Source organism: Macrobrachium rosenbergii, chromosome 26, assembly GCF_040412425.1.
Source record: "Macrobrachium rosenbergii isolate ZJJX-2024 chromosome 26, ASM4041242v1, whole genome shotgun sequence".
NCBI lineage: Eukaryota > Metazoa > Arthropoda > Malacostraca > Decapoda > Palaemonidae > Macrobrachium > Macrobrachium rosenbergii.
The window spans coordinates 1,530,124-1,548,507 of record NC_089766.1 but is presented as its reverse complement, the minus strand read 5'-3'; the positions used below and the strand labels follow the sequence as shown (position 1 = coordinate 1,548,507).

General features: G+C 36.5%; 1 protein-coding gene across 1 annotated transcript in view; it reads left to right on the top strand.

Annotated features, from left to right (window-relative positions):
* Nucleotides 1-18,384, top strand: part of LOC136852679 (multiple PDZ domain protein-like) — a 1,083,224-nt gene that overhangs the window by 1,011,026 nt on the left and 53,814 nt on the right. Inside the window, 1 exon segment of the mRNA XM_067127591.1 lies at nucleotides 10,796-10,852. Coding sequence (XP_066983692.1) covers nucleotides 10,796-10,852 — 57 coding nt within the window.

Below are 18,384 nucleotides of genomic sequence, written 5' to 3'. Positions count from 1 at the left end.
CCCCTAAAAAGTGCATGTGATGAAAAATGAAACGTCTGGTGAAATATGCCTTTGAAAGTCAAGAGTGACAATTGACCATCTAAATCATTCAATGATATTTCAAACAAGTGAAAAAATGCGCCGAAGTTTCTTCGGCGCAATCGAGTTTTCTGTACAGCCGCTACAGCGTAGAATCAAGACCACCGAAAATAGATCTATCTTTCGGTGGTCTCGGTACAATGCTGTATGAGCGGCGACCCATGAAACTTTAACCAAGGCCCGGTGGTGGCCTGGCCTATATCGTTGCCAGACGCTCGATGATGGCTAACTTTAACCTTTAATGAAATAAAAGCTACTGAGGCTAGAGGGCTGCAATTTGGTATGTTTGATGATTGGAGGGTGGATGATCAACATACCAATTTGCAGCCCTCTAGCCTCAGTAGTTTTTAAGATCTGAGGGCGGGCAGACAAATAGCCATTTCAATAGCTTCCCTCTACAGAAAACTAAAAATCAGCGAAGCAGCCAAATGGACGCAACGTTTGTGTAGCATAAAGCGCTTTCTTCCCCGTGGGATGGAACCCAGGGTTGATACACACACACACGCACACGCACACACACCTGGATAATCCTAATGGGAGTTCTCTCTCTTTCTTCTCTCGGAACGAGGAAAAATTCCCTTCATTACCTGGACGATGGGATCAATTTAATGGAAACGCGGGAACTTAATTAAACCTCTCATTTACCTTCCTGGGCGTGTTTTTTCTGTCCCCGCTTTTTTGCTGTTTTTGCTAATGGGGGGCCAAGGTCCCCTTTTGGGAGTGTGTGTTTGTGTGTGTGCGTGTGTGTGTGTATGTAGGTGCATGTGTTGGTGTGTATTTATGTGTGTCTCAGGGTGTGAAATTTCTGGACGGTATATTGTTGTTTATTGAATAATTACATTTATCATATTATTATTATTATTATTATTATTATTATTATTATTATTATTTTTATTATTATTATTATTTTTATTATTATTATTATTATTATTATTATTATTATTATTATTATTATTTATTAACTATTCAACCAATTCTACGATTCATTATGAGAATATAGTTATAAGTAAAGAATATTGTCAATTATTAGTGCATATAACCTCTCTCTCTCTCTCTCTCTCTCTCTCTCTCTCTCTCTCTCTCTCTCTCTCTCTCTCTCTCTCTCTCTCTCTCACGGGCCGGGGAAGGTTTTTTTTTGGGGGAAGGAATGCTGCCTCATAAATTTGATTGGTTCGCGTCATTTATTATGGGAACCTAAGAGAGAGAGAGAGACAGAGAGAAAATCGAAGAACAAGAAGCAATTCGAAGACAAGAAAGAAATAATCTTGAGTCCTCTCTCTCTCTCTCTCTCTCTCTCTCTCTCTCTCTCTCTCTCTCTCTCTCTCTCTCTCTCTCTCCTCGTGTGTGAAGAACCGATTGATTTCCAATATTATTTGAGTGTGTACCATCGTAGGTCATCAGTCCCTCCCCCCTCCCTCTTACCCCTCCCCTTTCTCTCTCCCCTACCTCCATCATCATTCTTCCCATCTTCTTTATGTATGTCCTTTCCAACCCCCTCCACTTCCTCCCCACTTCTGTACCCCTTCCTATTCTCATTCAACTCGTAATATCTTTATCCGTTCTCTCTCTCTCTCTCTCTCTCTCTCTCTCTCTCTCTATATATATATATATATATATATATATATATATATATATATATATAGATATATATATATATATAGAGATATAGAGAGAAATTCAATAATGAGAGATCTTTCATCTTAGTCAAGAGAGAGAAATCTCTCTCTAATCTCGAGGATCTCTTCATCTTATTGTCAAGGTATTTTCAACTCTCTCTCTCTCTCTCTCTCTCTCTCTCTCTCTCTCTCTCTCTCTCTCTCTCTCTCTCTCTCTCTCTCTCTCTCTCTCTCTCTCTCTCTCTCCCCTGTTCCAACTTCCCCTCTCCGTTATTTTCAACTCTCTCTCTCTCTCTCTCTCTCTCTCTCTCTCTCTCTCTCTCTCTCTCTCTCTCTCTCTCTCTCTCTCTCTCTTTCACCCTTTCATCTATTCCTTGGGGGCTTCCCAATTCCCTTACGGGAGTAATTCCTGTCTTTTTTGTTGCTTCTCTGTTGTCGCCTTTCTCTCTCTCTCTCTCTCTTTCTCTCTCTCTAGAGAGAGAGAGAAACGTGTTTTGGTTGAGGAATTATAAGACAATAATATTAAAATGCTTAAATAAACATATTTAAAGTGTACGGGTTTTTTATAACAAATTTTTTTGAAATATAAAAACCAATATTTAAAGAATTACAGTTTATGCAACTAATATTTAAAATTTTAGAGTTTTAAACATCAAATTTTTTTACATAGAGAAGCAAAATGTTTAAAATTTTATAGTTTTATTCATCAAATTTTTTGACATAAACAAAATATTTAAAGACAGTTTTATACAACAAATTTTTGTATATGGAGTAACAAAATATTTAAAGACAGTTTATACAACAAATTTTTTGACATGGAGTAACAAAATATTTAAAGACAGTTTTTTACAACAAATTTTTTGACATAGAGAAACAAAATATTTAAAATTTTACAGTTTTATGCATCAGATTTTTTGACACAGAAACAAAACATTTAAAGACATACAGTTCTATATAACAAATATTTTGACAGAGAAACAAAATCTTTAAAGACAATTTTTTTACAAATTTTTTAATAAATCTATACATGCCTACAGTTTTATACAACAAATTCTTCCGAAATAAAAAAAAAGAAATAATATAAGACTTAAAGTATTATACAAAAAAATTTCTTGTAACAAATAAATATTTAGATACAATTTTATCCTATAAATTCAGTGCAAGAAATGGAGAAGGATTTTCCCCCCAAAAAACTTATTTTACAATAAACTCGTATTTGTGGTGTCATCGTAATGCCAACCAGCCCTCCCCCTCCCACTAACCAAGAAGAATACCTCCCCCCCTTCCCACGAGGGTTAAGGGGTGAGGGTCCTACGTTATTTGGCCCGCCCTAACTTTGTCGAAAAAAAAGGTATAATAGATTTTATGTCACCCTTTGGGTGCAGTGCCAAAATCTTGACCCATTCCCCCCCCCCCCATTATTGCTTTTTTGGTATCGATGGATTGTCCCCACCCCACCCCTCTCTCTCTCTCTCTCTCTCTCTCTCTCTCGCTTCATTTGAATTCCAAAGTTCTAGTAATCCATTTCTGCGTATGGGTTTTATCACCTACTTCTGGCTCTCTCTCTCTCTCTCTCTCACACACACACACACACGCGCGCGCGCCCACGCTCTCTCTCTCTCTCTCTCTCTCTCTCTCTCTCTCTCTCTCTCTCTCTCTCTCTCTCTCTTTATAGCTTCATTTGAATTCCGAAGTTCCAGTAATCCTTTTCTGCGTATGAGTTTTATTACCTACTTCTGGCTCTCTCTCTCTCTCTCTCTCTCTCTCTCTCTCTCTCTCTCTCTCTCTCTCTCTCTCTCTCTCCCCCTGAAGGAAGTAGATCGATAGGAAGTTAATAATTCACCTTTTCTCTCAATCCAATTTTTTTTTCTCTTGTCGCTGTTGATGTAATGTTGGTAATTCCTCCGTTCTTTGCATATTGCATGACCCTCCTACTCACGTCTTGACCTTGAAAAGGAATGAGAGAGGAGAGAGAGAGAGAGAGAGAGAGAGAGAGACTGGACAACGGTGTTGCGTTGCTATGGTCACCTCTATCTAAGGACACAGGATTGATTTCGTCCACTGCTGTGTGTAATTTACCTTTGTCCCATAAATGCCTTGTATAACAAGGTATATTTACTTGTAAAACTTGCAACGGCCTTTGGGGTATGGTATAACCGGCTGTATGAGGCTTAGAGGAGGCGGGGGGAGGGGGGGGGAGGAAAGGGAATCATTAACACTGCCGAAATTTCTCGTAAGTGGTGGTGGTCGGGACCAGTGAAGAAAATAGGAAAATTTAGTCGTCATTGTTACTGAAAATATTTTAGGGATAATTGTAAATCCTGTCTCTGTTTTACACAAGAGAGCGAGAATCAGGCGTAATAAAAGCATCAGAATGTATTGCATACAATAAGCGGGAAAGAAAAATGCTAATAGAGCGATAACAAAAAGTAAACAAAACTAAAAGAATTATTAAAAAAATATGTAAATGACTAAAAGAATGATAAAAGTACTAAACAAATACTAAAAGAACGACATAAAAAACTAAAAGAACGACTTAATAAACTAAAAGAACGACATAAAAACTAAAAGGACAACATAAAAAAAAAGAACTTAAAAAACTAACCACATAAAAAACTAAAAGAACCACATAAAAAACTAAAAGAACGACTTAAAAAATTTAGAGAACGACAAAAAAAAAACTAAAAGAACGACAGAAAGAACTACATAAAAAGCATAAAGAAATAAAGGACATAAAAAACATGAACTAAAAATTAGCAGAATGACATAAAAATGTACAAAGGCTAAAAGAACAACTTCGAAAGTATAAACAAAAACCTAAAAGAACGGTATGAAAGCCGAAACGAAAACACTAAAAGAACGACATAAATAATAAAAATATATAAGTTCACCTGTCATTTGACCAATTTCGGCGGCCATTTGTCGCAATATCATTTCCTCCACTTCAAAAGAAATTCGGCGGTCGAAGGAAGCCCTGTTGGGTCCTTATGCTTTCTCCTGCTTTCTGCTTTTACTTGCTGCTTTCTTCTTACTTCTGCTGCTTTCTCCTACTTTCTCCTTCCTGCATTCTCTGGCTGCTTCCTCCTGCTACTTTCTGCATTCTCCTACTGCTTTCTCCAGCTGCCGTTCGCTGTATCACAGGCAAAGCTCACTACAACTTCACATGTACCTTTGTTCATAATTCTCTCTCTCTCTCTCTCTCTCTCTCTCTCTCTCTCTCTCTCTCTCTCTCTCTCTCTCTCTCTCTCTCTCTCTCTCTCTCTGTTTACAAAGGAATTGAAATGGGGAATTGACAGTTGATATAAAGCTCATTATTATTATTATTATTATTATTATTATTATTATTATTATTCTTATTCAAACCACTCTCTTTATTTAATTCTTTTTCAATCTCCCTCCCTCTCTCTCTCTCTCTCTCTCTCTCTCTCTCTCTCTCTCTCTCTCTCTCTCTCTCTCTCTCTCTCTCTCTCCATTAAATGTATGAATATTTTTATATATATATATATATATATATATATATATATATATATATATATATATATATATATACACACACCTTATAAACACATACCTATACATTAAAATAATGATAAACAAATTCATTCCAGAATTGACATATTTAAAAATAAATGAAAAAATCTTTTTCAATCCTGTTTCGTTGACTGAAGATCCTTTCAAGAACTGTAGGAGTCAATCCTGTATACACCCTACAAGGATAAAAACAAAAGAAAAAAAGTGTTGCTTCTCTCGGTAATAATTGATCATTGAAGCAAAACAAGTTCCGCTCCTCCAGTGTTATATACGTTACGTGACGATGTGTTTTCCACCTCATTTGTCTACGTGCGTTACGTCCCGTTCCGCCAATCAGCGCTCAGCTTAGTCGTTACAAGAAAGAAAAAAAGAAACAATCAAAGCGCACGCGCCGAGGAGACTCGGGGCGTCCGACAAGGAGGGAACTCGCCACCTGCACCATTGTCGTTTTCTGCGCGCCAAAAACCAGATATTGTTTTTATTTTGCGCGCCAAAACCAGCTATTGTCCGCTTTTACCTTTGCTCGCCAAAAACCACTTTAAGAATGACGATCACGACGCCCCTGGGAAAGCGTACCCGTCTCAGACTGGTTTAGAACCTGTACTGCCCAGGTCTTGTCTAGTCTTTCTCTGCATTCCCACCACAAAGGCGAGAAGAAGAAGAGGAGGAAAAGGAGGAGGAGGAGGAGGAAGAAGAAGAAGCAGCAGCAGGAGAAACAAGCTACGTTCATTTGTTTTGGGTGTCTGGTCTTGTGGGAGCTGGAGGCGGTGCTCTGTGGGCAGAGGAACGAATCATGCACATATGGACGTCATATGGTACCCCTCTCTCCGCTGCTCCACCAGATTGGTGAGTCGTCTGAAAGATCACAGTGGGTTCTGGAAGGTCATAATGGGTTCTGAAAGGTCACATTGGGCTCTGGAATGTCACATTGGCTTCTGAAAGGTCACAGCAGATTCTGGAAGGTCACAATGGGTTCTGTAAGGTCACAGTGGATTCTGAAAGGTCACAATGGGTTCTGTAAGATCACAATGGGTTCTGAAAGGTCAAAGTGGGTTCCTGAAGGTCACAGTGGGTTCTGGAAGGCCACAGTGGGTTCTGGAAAGTCACAATGGGTTCTGAAAAGTCACAGTGGATTCTGAAAGGTCACAATGGGTTTTGTAAGTTCACAGTGGGTTCTGTAAGGTCACAGTGGGTTCCAGAAGGTCACAATGGGTTCTGAAAGGTCACAGTGGTTTCTGAAAGACCACAATGGGTTCTGAAAGGTCAAAATGGCTTCCTGAAGGTCACAGTGGGTTCTGGAAGACCACAATGGGTTCTGGAAGACCACAATGGGTTCTGGAAGGCCACAGTGGGTTCTGGAAAGTCACAGTGGGTTCTGAAAAGTCACAGTGGATTCTGAAAAGTCACAGTGGATTCTGAAAGGTCACAATGGGTTTTGTAAGTTCACAGTGGGTTCTGTAAGGTCACAGTGGGTTCCAGAAGGTCACATTGGGTTCCAGAAGGTCATAATGGTTCTGAAAGGTCACAGTGGGTTCTGGAAGGTCACAGTGGGTTCTGGAAGGCCACAGTGGATTCTGGAAGGCCACAGTGGATTCTGGAAGGTCACAATGGGTTCGTGGATTCTGAAAGGTCACAGTGGGTTCTGAAAGGTCACAGTGATTCTGAAAGGTCACAGTGGGTGCTGTAAGATCACAGTGGGTTTTGCAAGGTCACAGTGGGTTCTGAAAAGTCACAGTGGGTGTCTCTTTGCCTCTAGTCGGTCTTTCTGTCAATCAAATATGTATCAGTTTGATTGATGAGTGTGTCTGTATGGCTATCTATACAATATCTAGAAGTTTGACTAATGGCTGTCAGACATAGAAGAGTTTATAGTTTTTTTTCATTGTTTTTGACTGAATTGTTTTTCGTTTCCTGTTTATGAAGTTGTAAACATGTCTAGATTTGAATATATTGTGAAGACATTGGTAAGAAAATGTATAAGTTTTTAATTTTACAGGGGAGATAGAGAGAGAGAGAGACCCTCAGTTTATGGATGTTTTAAACCTGTCAAGATCTGAACAGTTAGTGAAGCAGATGTTAAGGAAATCTATAAGTTTCAAGTTGAGAATGAGAGAGAGAGAGAGAGAGAGAGAGAGAGAGAGAGAGAGAGAGAGAGAGAGAGAGAGAGAGAATGGGCCCACTATACGTGACATTTTTTTTTGTAACATGTTTCTGATTCTCTATACATTTGAGAGAAAGAGCCGTGGAAAGCGTCAGAGAGAGAGAGAGAGAGAGAGCACTATTTACACATATAATGTTAATTTAAGGAACGGAAACCACAAGAAAAGTAAAGAAAAGCAGCAAAAACATCAAAAGGAGAAAGAGAAATAGATCCCCTTTTCTTTTCGACCCACACATATATATTACAATTAAAGTAACGAAAAAAAGAAACGTAAAGGAAAAAACAAAAGACACCACTTTCTTTTCGACCCAGAACAAGGGAGGACCCAGGAGAGAGAGAGAGAGAGAGAGAGAGAGAGAGAGAGAGAGAGAGAGAGAGAGAGAGAGAGAGAGTATAAAGGGACTTTCATGTAAAGCAGCCAAGGATCCCTGAAGACAGAATTGGACAACAGCCTTTTTTTTTTGCCTGTTCAAGAATGCTTGTCAAGAGAACGGCCTGCTTGCCTGCCTGCCTGCCTGTGCCCTGCAGTGAGAGAGAGAGAGAGAGAGAGCGTATTCTCTCTCTCTCTCTCTCTCTCTCTCTCTCTCTCTCTCTCTCTCTCTCTCTCTAGTGTAAAGAAAGAAACAACACGCCTTACAAAGAAATGTCACGAGTAAGAGGCTCATTCTCTCTCTCTCTCTCTCTCTCTCTCTCTCTCTCTCTCTCTCTCTCTCTCTCTGACGCTTAACCCCAGCTCTTTCTCTCAAGTGTAGAGAAACAGAGACAACACGAGTTACAAAAAAATGTCACGTATAGTGGACCCATCCTCTCTCTCTCTCTCTCTCTCTCTCTCTCTCTCTCTCTCTCTCTCTCTCTCTCTCGCTTTCCCCAGCTCTTTCTCTCTCAAGTGTAAAGAAAGAAACAACACGACTTACAAAGAAATGTCACGAATAAGAGGCCCATTCTCTCTCTCTCTCTCTCTCTCTCTCTCTCTCTCTCTCTCTCTCTCTCTCTCTCTGCAGAAGTGGATTTTAATGGCATAAGTAGCGAATAATGAGTTTTTGGAATTGGCTCATGCTTTTTCGAGAAAGCGTTTTCCAGCGAGAGAGAGAAAGAAAGAGAAAGACGAGAGCTGGAGGCTTCCAGCGCTTTTCCAGGCGATCTCCAAGATTATCCCTTTGTGGTTCCAGGGATGAAGATCTGGGCCCTGGAAATGCTTTCCTTTTCGGCGGTTATAATGAGCTGTGTGATGACTCACGAGGCCTTTTGTCTTGTCAGAATGGGTTTTTAATTCCTCCCGGAGTATTGAGAATGGTTTTTAGTTGTCTTGGGGCATTGAGAATGGGTTTTTGGTTGTCTTGGGGCATTGAGAATGGGTTTTTGGTTGTCTTAGGGCATTGAGAATGGTTTTTAATTCCTCCTGGGGCATTGAGAATGGTTTTTTATTCCTCTTGGGTCATTGAGAATGGTTTTTGGTCGTCATGGGGCATTGAGAATGGTTTTTGGTTGCCTTGGGACATTGAGAGTTTTTTATATTCCTCGTTGGGCATTAAGAATGGTTTTTATTCTTCACTGGTCATCGAGAATGGTTTTTGGTCTTTGGTCGCCATGTGGCAATGAGAATAGTTTTTATTCTTCATTGGTCATTGGAAATGATTTTTGTTCTTTGGTCGCCATGGGGCAGTGAGAATGGTTTTTATTCTTCATTGGTCATTGAGAATGGTTCTTGTTCCTCACGGAGCATTGAGAATGGTTTTTAAATGATTTTTATTTTTCACGTGGAGTTGAGAATAGTTTTTTTTCTCCTGACAGGGTATTGAGAATGTTTTTTCTCACTGGTCGTTGAGAATGGTTTTTTACTGCTCGTGGGTTATTGAGAATGGGTTTTAATTCCTCTTGGGGCATTGATAATGGTTTAAAATGGTTTTTATTTCTCATGGGGCATTTAAAATGGTTTCCATTCCTCATTGGTCATTGAGAATGGTGTTTTACTGCTCGTGGGGTATTGAGAATGGTTTTTTTTTATTCCTCATAGGGCATTGAGAATGGTTTTAGATGGTTTTTATTCTTCATGACACATTGAGAATTGTTTTAAATGGTTTTTCATTCCTCACAAGGCCTGGCAATGGTTTTTTAATCCTCTTGTGACATTGAAAATGGTTTTCGTTGTATCCCTGTTGACTCCCTGAAAAAAACCAGCTTTTTATCAGCAAATATATTTTTAGTCATTCTTATTATATAGTTTTAAGTTTCAGGAATGACTTTATTGTTAAAAAATATATGTATAAAGTTGTCTTTTAATATTTAACACAATTGTAAATGTTTTTTTCATCCAAAATGTTTTTTTTAGATTCCTGTGGTAAAAAAAAAAAAAAAAAAAAATTTGTCTGCCCCTCGGAATATTTAAAATTGTGGTCAAGGTTTTCTTTTGCACAGGGGTCATGTCAGGTCAGTTGGTAAATGGAAGGCGCAGGTGAAATGTCAGTCAAGGTTGAATTCTCTCTCTCTCTCTCTCTCTCTCTCTCTCTCTCTCTCTCTCTCTCTCTCTCTCTCTCTCTCTCTCTCCTTTATATTGTCTTTCACGAGTTTGGAATGACCCAATATGTTTTTTGTCAATTTTTCTCCATTTATATTTAATTGCATTCGTCTAGTTGACACAAGGCTTATTATTCTATGACGTCATCTTCCTTCTATGACGCCACCACACCCCAGTGACGTCATCATTTGTCCCATACGATTGCGCCTTCTGTTATACGAAGCAGGATTTGTTCACGTATTGTTCCCGTATTATTCGTCGTCTCTGGTTACCTGCTGAGAGGAAAGGGGTGTGGGTGGATGGAGAAGGGGTGGCCTTCATTATTTTGGTCTCTTTTATTTTGTACCTGTGAGAATCTCACCTGTAGAACTTGTTTAACCTGTATGACATGATTACAGGTAATTGGTGTCTGTTATTATTATTATTATTATTATTATTATTATTATTATTATTATTATTATTATTATTACAGTCTCTAGTCACAGTGTTAGAAATATTGTAAAATTCAAGATATTATTATTATTATTATTATTATTATTATTATTATTATAATTATTATTATTATCAGCATAGTCTCTCTTTGTAGCTACAGTAGCAGCAATGTTATAAAATTCAAGGTATTATTATTATTATTATTATTATTATTATTATTATTATTATTATTATTATTATTTTATTTTTAACCATAGTGTTATTCATAACAATTAATAACTTCATAAGACTGCTAATGATGTTATCAAAACCTTTGTTATTGTCATTACTGTTATCAGTATAAAATTTCTTACTTTTTAACGCGGATAATAGGCATAGGAAAGTAGGTGATAATAATATTAATAATAATAAGATCTTTACTGATAGTAATCAATATATATAATTATTTTTTCTTTATTTCAGAGCCCAGAGGAGAAGTATGCACGCTTCAAGGGACTTACGAACGTTATAATGAAAAAGGTAATTTGACTTTATATCAGTAATTCTCCTGTCATGTAATTGTATATATACATATATATATAATGTATATATGTATATATATATAATGTACTATATTATCATGTATTTCTCTCCTTCTAAACCTCTTTCTTTTTTTTATTTTATATTTTAAATATACATAAATATACATAACCTTTATAAGTATATTTGTTAATATAATATCAGTGACTCTCTGTCATATATGTATTATCATCATATATTTCCCTTCTTCTAGACCTCTTTTATCTAATTTCATTTCATATCTTCTTCTCTAATTTAATTCCTTTCTTTTCAAATTTTTTTTTTTGTTACGCCTTTTCTATAAATATTACTTAAATTTCTTTAAATGGTATATATTTATATATGTTATTTCAGCTATACGTAGGTTTTTTCAATTTATACATACATATACAGTATATATATATATATATATATATATATATATATATATATATATATATATATATATATATATATATATATATATATATATATATATATATATATATATATATATATATCACATTATTTCTCTCTATTTAGAAATTTTTTCATCTGAACGTGGTTTTCTTTTATATATATATATATATATATATATATATATATATATATATATATATATATATATATATATATATATATATAATCTTTTGAGATTGTATCCTAAAGATATATATACAGTATATTTTTCGGCGTCAAAAATTTTCTGAAAAATTCTCTCGTCAATCCGTGAGAGACATAAGTACGCATCTCGTAATTTTGCTTCGTCATTCATAAATTTTCTCTTACAATCTTGCGTAAACACACACACACACACACTCCCTTTACATACATACATACATACATACATACATACATACGTGCAATTGTAATAATTTACAGATACAAGGATGCATATTTCAATATTTCAAATCCACAAAAATATTTATGCATGCATACACACAATTGTAATCATTTATACATGAATACATTTAAAATTATACATACATGCATACATGTACATATATACAATTGTAATAATTTACACAAAACATATATACATATTTCAAGTCCACAAAAATAATTATACATACATACATACATATATAGACTTTCCTGTCATCGCAATTTTGACCAAAAATCCAGGGAAATATTATTATTATTATTATTATTATTATTATTATTATTATTATTATTATTATTATTATTACTCAGCGTGCGATAACATGACCACCTGTCCTTGTGCTTATTTCGTTAAAATCTATCTGCTTTACAGCAGGGAGATGTCCGAAAGCGTCCAAATTTGACATTATCTCAAATTAGTCCCCAATTTCATCTCAATTTACCCAGTTTCTGATACGGACGTGCTAAAAAAAATTTTATGTTCATTATTAAAGTAGAGCGTATTTTTATTGCTTATATATATATATTTTTTTAGAGAGAGAGAGAGTGCGCGTGCGCATATATTTGTTTTTTTTGCGCATGCGCCCTCCCACAAACGCTTGGTGGTGTTGGCGGCGCCCTTTTGTTTACAACTGCTGGCCACGACACAGATTGCTTCTGGGAGACACTGGAAAAATAATAAAATAATAATGAGCGGGTGTCTTGGGGACATCGAGTGTGCCCTTAAAGGGAAGAAGACTCTCTCTCTCTCTCTCTCTCTCTCTCTCTCTCTCTCTCTCTCTCTCTCTCTCTCTCTCTCTCTCTTTTGCCTAAACAGTAGGAACACTATTTCCTTTTAGCTTTTTGCCACGTAATTATTCCTGTTGTCAGCCGGAATGACAGGGCGGTTATCCTTTGTTGAGAGAGAGAGAGAGAGAGAGAGAGAGAGAGAGAGAGAGAGAGAGAGAGAGAGAAGCTTTAACAGGGAAAAGCCATTAATTGCAATTGCAGGAGATGTGAGAGAGAGAGAGACAGAGAGATTATTTGATTTTACTTATTCTTTTTGTGTCCCAAGAGACAGAGAGAGAGAGAGAGAGAGAGAGAGAGAGAGAGAGAGAGAGGCCAATTCATATTAATTCTTATTCTTCCAGTGTCTGAGAGAGAGAGAGCGAGAGGGGGGGAGGGAGAGACATTAATGCATATTAATTCCTGCAGGGTGTGAGAGAGAGAGAGAGAGAGAGAGAGAGAGCGAGCAGTTCATATTAATTCCTCCAGTGCTCTGTTGAGAGAGAGAGAGAGCTATTGATATTAATTCCTCCAGTATTCTAGAGAGAGAGAGAGAGAGAGAGAGAGAGAGAGAGAGCTCTTGATATTAATTCCTCCAATATTCAGTAGAGAGAGAGAGAGAGAACCAATTCATTTTAATTCCTCCAATGTTTGATGGAGAGAGATAAAAAAAGAGAGAGAGAGAGAGAATTCCTCCAGTGTTTGAGAGAGAGAGAGAGAGAGAGAGAGAGAGAGAGAGGACGACCAATTCATGTCAATTACTCTGTTTGAGAGAAAGAGGGAAAGAGAGACTAATGTATATTAATGCCTGCGGTGCTTGAGAGAGAGAGAGAGAGAGAGAGAGAGATAAACACCCATTTTATCTCCCTCCAATGTTTGTGTTTACATCCAGTTGCAGGACTATCGAACGCCTCTCCGGACGAGAGAGGGCGGGGGTAGGGGGAGGCAATCCGATTAGAGCATGTTTGACCCGGCGTGTGGTGGCACTGCTAATTGGTAAATTAAATTGGGTGGGGGGGGAGGGAGGGAGAGAGAGAGCAGTCAGCCCGTGTCAGCGGAGTCATTAAGTTGTCGGTTTTTATATGGCGAGAGAGAGAGAGAGAGAGAGAGAGAGAGAGTTAGTGAGTGAGTTTGTGGGCGCATTGCGGTTTTATAATGTTTTGACATATATATATATATATATATATATATATATATATATATATATATATAGAGAGAGAGAGAGAGAGAGAGAGAGAGAGAGAGAGAGAGAGAGAGCTTGTAAATAATTCACAGAATATTTCAGACAGACAATTATTGGTTCCCTAAATATCTTTGAAACATAAATAGCGAGAGAGAGAGAGAGAGAGAGAGAGAGAGAGAGAGAGAGAGAGAGAGAGAGAGGGAGAGAGAGAGAGCTTGTAAATAATTCACAAAATATTTAAGACAGACAATTATTGGTTCCCTAAATATCTTTGAAACATATAAAGAGAGAGAGAGAGAGAGAGAGAGAGCTTGTACATATTGTACAGAATATTTCAGGCAGACAATTATTGGTTCCCTAAATATCTTTGAAACATATAAATAGAGAGAGAGAGCGATTGTAAATAATGTTCAAAATATTCCAGACAGACAATTATTAGTTTCCTAAATGTCTCTGAAACTTAGAGAGAGAGAGAGAGAGAGAGAGAGAGAGAGACTAAACATTCATCTAATTATAATCCTATTTTTTCATCTCCTATGAAAAACCAAAATACCGAATTGTATATAAATACATTCAAGCTGCTCTATCTCGTATCTAATGTATTTATACATTTTTACCCTTGCATTATCCGTGGAGAGAGAGAGGGAGAGATTTGAGTCTAGGTTCTTTGCAAAGTAGGATTTTGAGTTGACGAAGATACGAGTCTTGAAATTGAATGAATGAGAAGGATGAGGGTGTCCTTATGGCTTTTGGCTCTCTCTCTCTCTCTCTCTCTCTCTCTCTCTCTCTCTCTCTCTCTCTCTCTCTCTCTCTCTCTCTGTGGCCATTAGTCTCTGTCTGTCTCTCGAAGTCAGAATATGTTTGACACTCGAATTACGTTGTTGAATTTTTCTCTCTCTCTCTCTCTCTCTCTCTCTCTCTCTCTCTCTCTCTCTCTCTCCAATACACGTACATACATCAAGGAATTACGTAAGATAATGATAATTACGCGCATAAATTTTTAGCCATAATCAGATACAAATACACTTTGGAAGCAAGTGTATCCTTGTATATGTATGTGCATATACGTACATATACATTAAACCCCCATGTGTGTGTTTGTGTATTCATAAACCTCACACGCGTGCTCGCGCGCTCCTAGTCACCAATTCACTCCCAACAAAACCCGAAGAACGAGAAATGCAGACATACCACAGGGTACAGTCAGCCCAGCCTGACCCAGGAAGACAGGTCGTGGGGTGGGTGGGAGCCGAGGGGCGTGGCACCCCATTATAAATTTTATAGTTTGTCACTCGGAAAATAGATGGCGCTGTCTGATGGCGGAAACAGGCGAATTATGAAAGGAGATGGATGGCTCAGGTGGGGGAGGGAGAACTAGGGGAAGGGGAGGGGGGAAAAAGCTTAAGGGTTAAGGGGAAGTGGAGAAGAACAAAAGGGGAATGACGGTGGAAATTGAAAAATGGTAAAGGGAAAGAAACCCTTTTTTTACAGGTAGGTCGTATTGTGTCGTCTTGGTGAGAGGGGGTGAAGTGTGGTAGCCAAGCAGAGGTTGTCCTCCAGAATTATTTCTGGGATTTGTAAAGGATATAACCGAGATGTTTTGGGTTTTGTAAAGGATATAGTTGTAACTGAGATGTTTTGGGTTTTTTAAAGGATATAACTGAGATGTTTTGGGTTTTTTTTAAAGGAAGTAACTAAGATGTTTTGGGTTTTTTTAAAGGATATAACCGAGATGTTTTGGGTTTTGTAAAGGATATAACCGAGATGTTTTGGTTTTTTGTAAAGGATATAACCAAATGTTTTGGGTTTTGTAAAGGATATAACCGAGATGTTTTGGGTTTTTTAAAGGATATAAAAGAGATGTTTTGCGTTTTTTTAAAGGAAGTAACTGAGATGTTTTGGTTTTTTTAAAGGATATAACCGAGATGTTTTGGGTTTTTTAAAGGATATAACTGAGATGTTTTGGTTTTTTAAAGGATATAACCAAATGTTTTGGGTTTTGTAAAGGATATAACCGAGATGTTTTGGGTTTTTTAAAGGATATAAAAGAGATGTTTTGGGTTTTTTTAAAGGAAGTAACTGAGATGTTTTGGGTTTTTTTAAAGGATATAACCGAGATGTTTTGGGTTTTTGTAAAGGATATAACCGAGATGTTTTGGGTTTTTGTAAAGGATATAACCGAGATGTTTTGGGTTTTTGTAAAGGATATAACAATGTTTTGGGTTTTGTGAAGGATATAATTGTAACTTAGATGTTTTGGGTATTTTAAAGGATATAACCGAGATATTTTGGGTTTTTTTTAAAGGATATAACCGAGATGTTTGGGCTTTTGTAAAGGATATAACCGAGATGTTTTGGTTTTTTAAAGGATATAACCTGAATGTTTTGGGTTTTGTAAAGGCTATAATTGTAACTGAGATGTTTTGGGTTTTTTAAAGGATATAACTGAGATGTTTTGGGTTTTTGTGAAGGATATAGCTGTAACTGAGATGTTTTGGGTTTTTTAAAGGATATAACCGAGATGTTTTGGTTTTTTTAAAGGATATAACCGAATGTTTTGGGTTTTGTAAAGGCTATAATTGTAACTGAGATGTTTTGGGGTTTTTAAAGGATATAACTGAGATGTTTTGGGTTTTTGTGAAGGATATAGCTGTAACTGAGATGTTTTGGGTTTTTTAAAGGATATAACTGAGATGTTTTGGGTTTTTGTGAAGGATATAGCTGTAACTGAGATGTTTTGGGTTTTTAAAGGATATAACCGAGATGTTTTGTTTTTTTAAAGGATATAACCTGAATGTTTTGGGTTTTGTAAAGGCTATAATTGTAACTGAGATGTTTTGGGTTTTTAAAGGATATAACTGAGATGTTTTGGGTTTTTGTGAAGGATATAGTTTTGAGATGTTTTGGGTTTTTAAAGGATATAACTGAGATGTTTTGGGTTTTTGTAAAGGATATAACCGAGATGTTTTGGGTTTTTGTGAAGGATATAGCTGTAACTGAGATGTTTTGGGTTTTTTAAAGGATATAACTGAGATGTTTTGGGTTTTTGTAAAGGATATAACCGAGATGTTTTGGGTTTTTGTAAAGGGTACAACCGAGATGTTTTAGTTTTTTGTAAAATATATTACTGATATGTGTGTATATATACATACATACACATATATATATATATATATATATATATATATATATATATATATATATATATATATATATATATATATATATATATATATATATAGTCTTTACCCTCAAGAACCACTCATCCTCCCTTATCTAAATTACCGCGCAATCTTAGAGTCATTTCCCAGAAGTATTGATAAAAGCAGAGATATCGTGAAGATAAGTAAAGACTTATCAAGCAGTTTCATGGCGATGAAAAATATCGATTCCTGCAATTTGAGTTTTTTTTATAGATTTTTAAATGTAATGGGACGAATAATTATGGCAATTTGGATGTTATATAGTAATTTGTTATATATATCTATAAATTATATGTTGAGAAATTGTTATAAAGATAATTTAAGATAAGAGTATAGTGGTTCCAAATGGCTGTATTTCATGTTAAGGAAAGTTCAACTTGGTTTGGGGGAGAGAGAGAGAGAGAGAGAGAGAGAGAGAGAGAGTTGTACTCCTGTCTCACCCAAATTCCAATCACTAATACATAATGTCTCTCTCTATCAATATATATATATATATATATATATATATATATATATATATATATATATATATATATATATATATATATTTATATATATTATTATATCTGAATTCATAATGTAAATTGCAATAGAATATTCTCACGCAATATTTCTCCTAATAACGAATCATATCTTGAAATATTTTCCATTTTTACGACATTGCGTGCTTTCCTCTCTCTCTCTCTCTCTCTCTCTCTCTCTCTCTCTCTCTCTCTCTCTCTCTCTCTCTCTCTCTCTCTCTCTCGAAATTGTTTATGCTGAAATTGTTTATGCTGTGTATCATTTTAAAATAAAAATTACTTTAAAGTTTATATATTAAATAAACATTTGGGCATTTCTTACCAACATCCATATATATGTACATTTTAAAAAGACTTAACTTTATTTCTCTATTAATTATGTGAGAATGTGCTTTGATACTGCAAATACTCTCTAATCAAGAACATGGCAATCTGAGTAGCAACTCCTGACCGCCTACCTCAGTGCACCCATTCGGTCAGTTTGTGTAAACGATCCTTGCCTTTCTTGTTTACATTATGTAGTGTTGCCAACGTCCCCAAATTTTCCCTCGCGGTTCAGTAATGCCATTATTGGTAAACACTAATTAAATATTGACATCTATTGTTCAGTACTATTTGAAACTGTATAGAGTTAATTTCACTGCAGTGGATTTATGCTAAAATCGATTAATGAATAAAATAAGATTAAGAGAGTATAGGGTTCTTTGCTATGCGTGTCTGGCAGCACTTGGCGTTACGCTCACGAGCCCTGAAGAGGTGTTTGTGTTTCTCTCGTCGTTGCCAGGCTGATGGCGTTCGCCATTTTTGGAGGGCTTGTGTAGAGGGGGAGATGGTGTAAACATTAGTTACAGGATGTTTTCCTCTTCCTTATCGTAAGCTGTGTTTTGTGTACTTTGTACTTTGTGGAATATAGTAGCAAATTTAAGATTAGTTGTTAGGCTAAGTATATGTGAGAGTGGG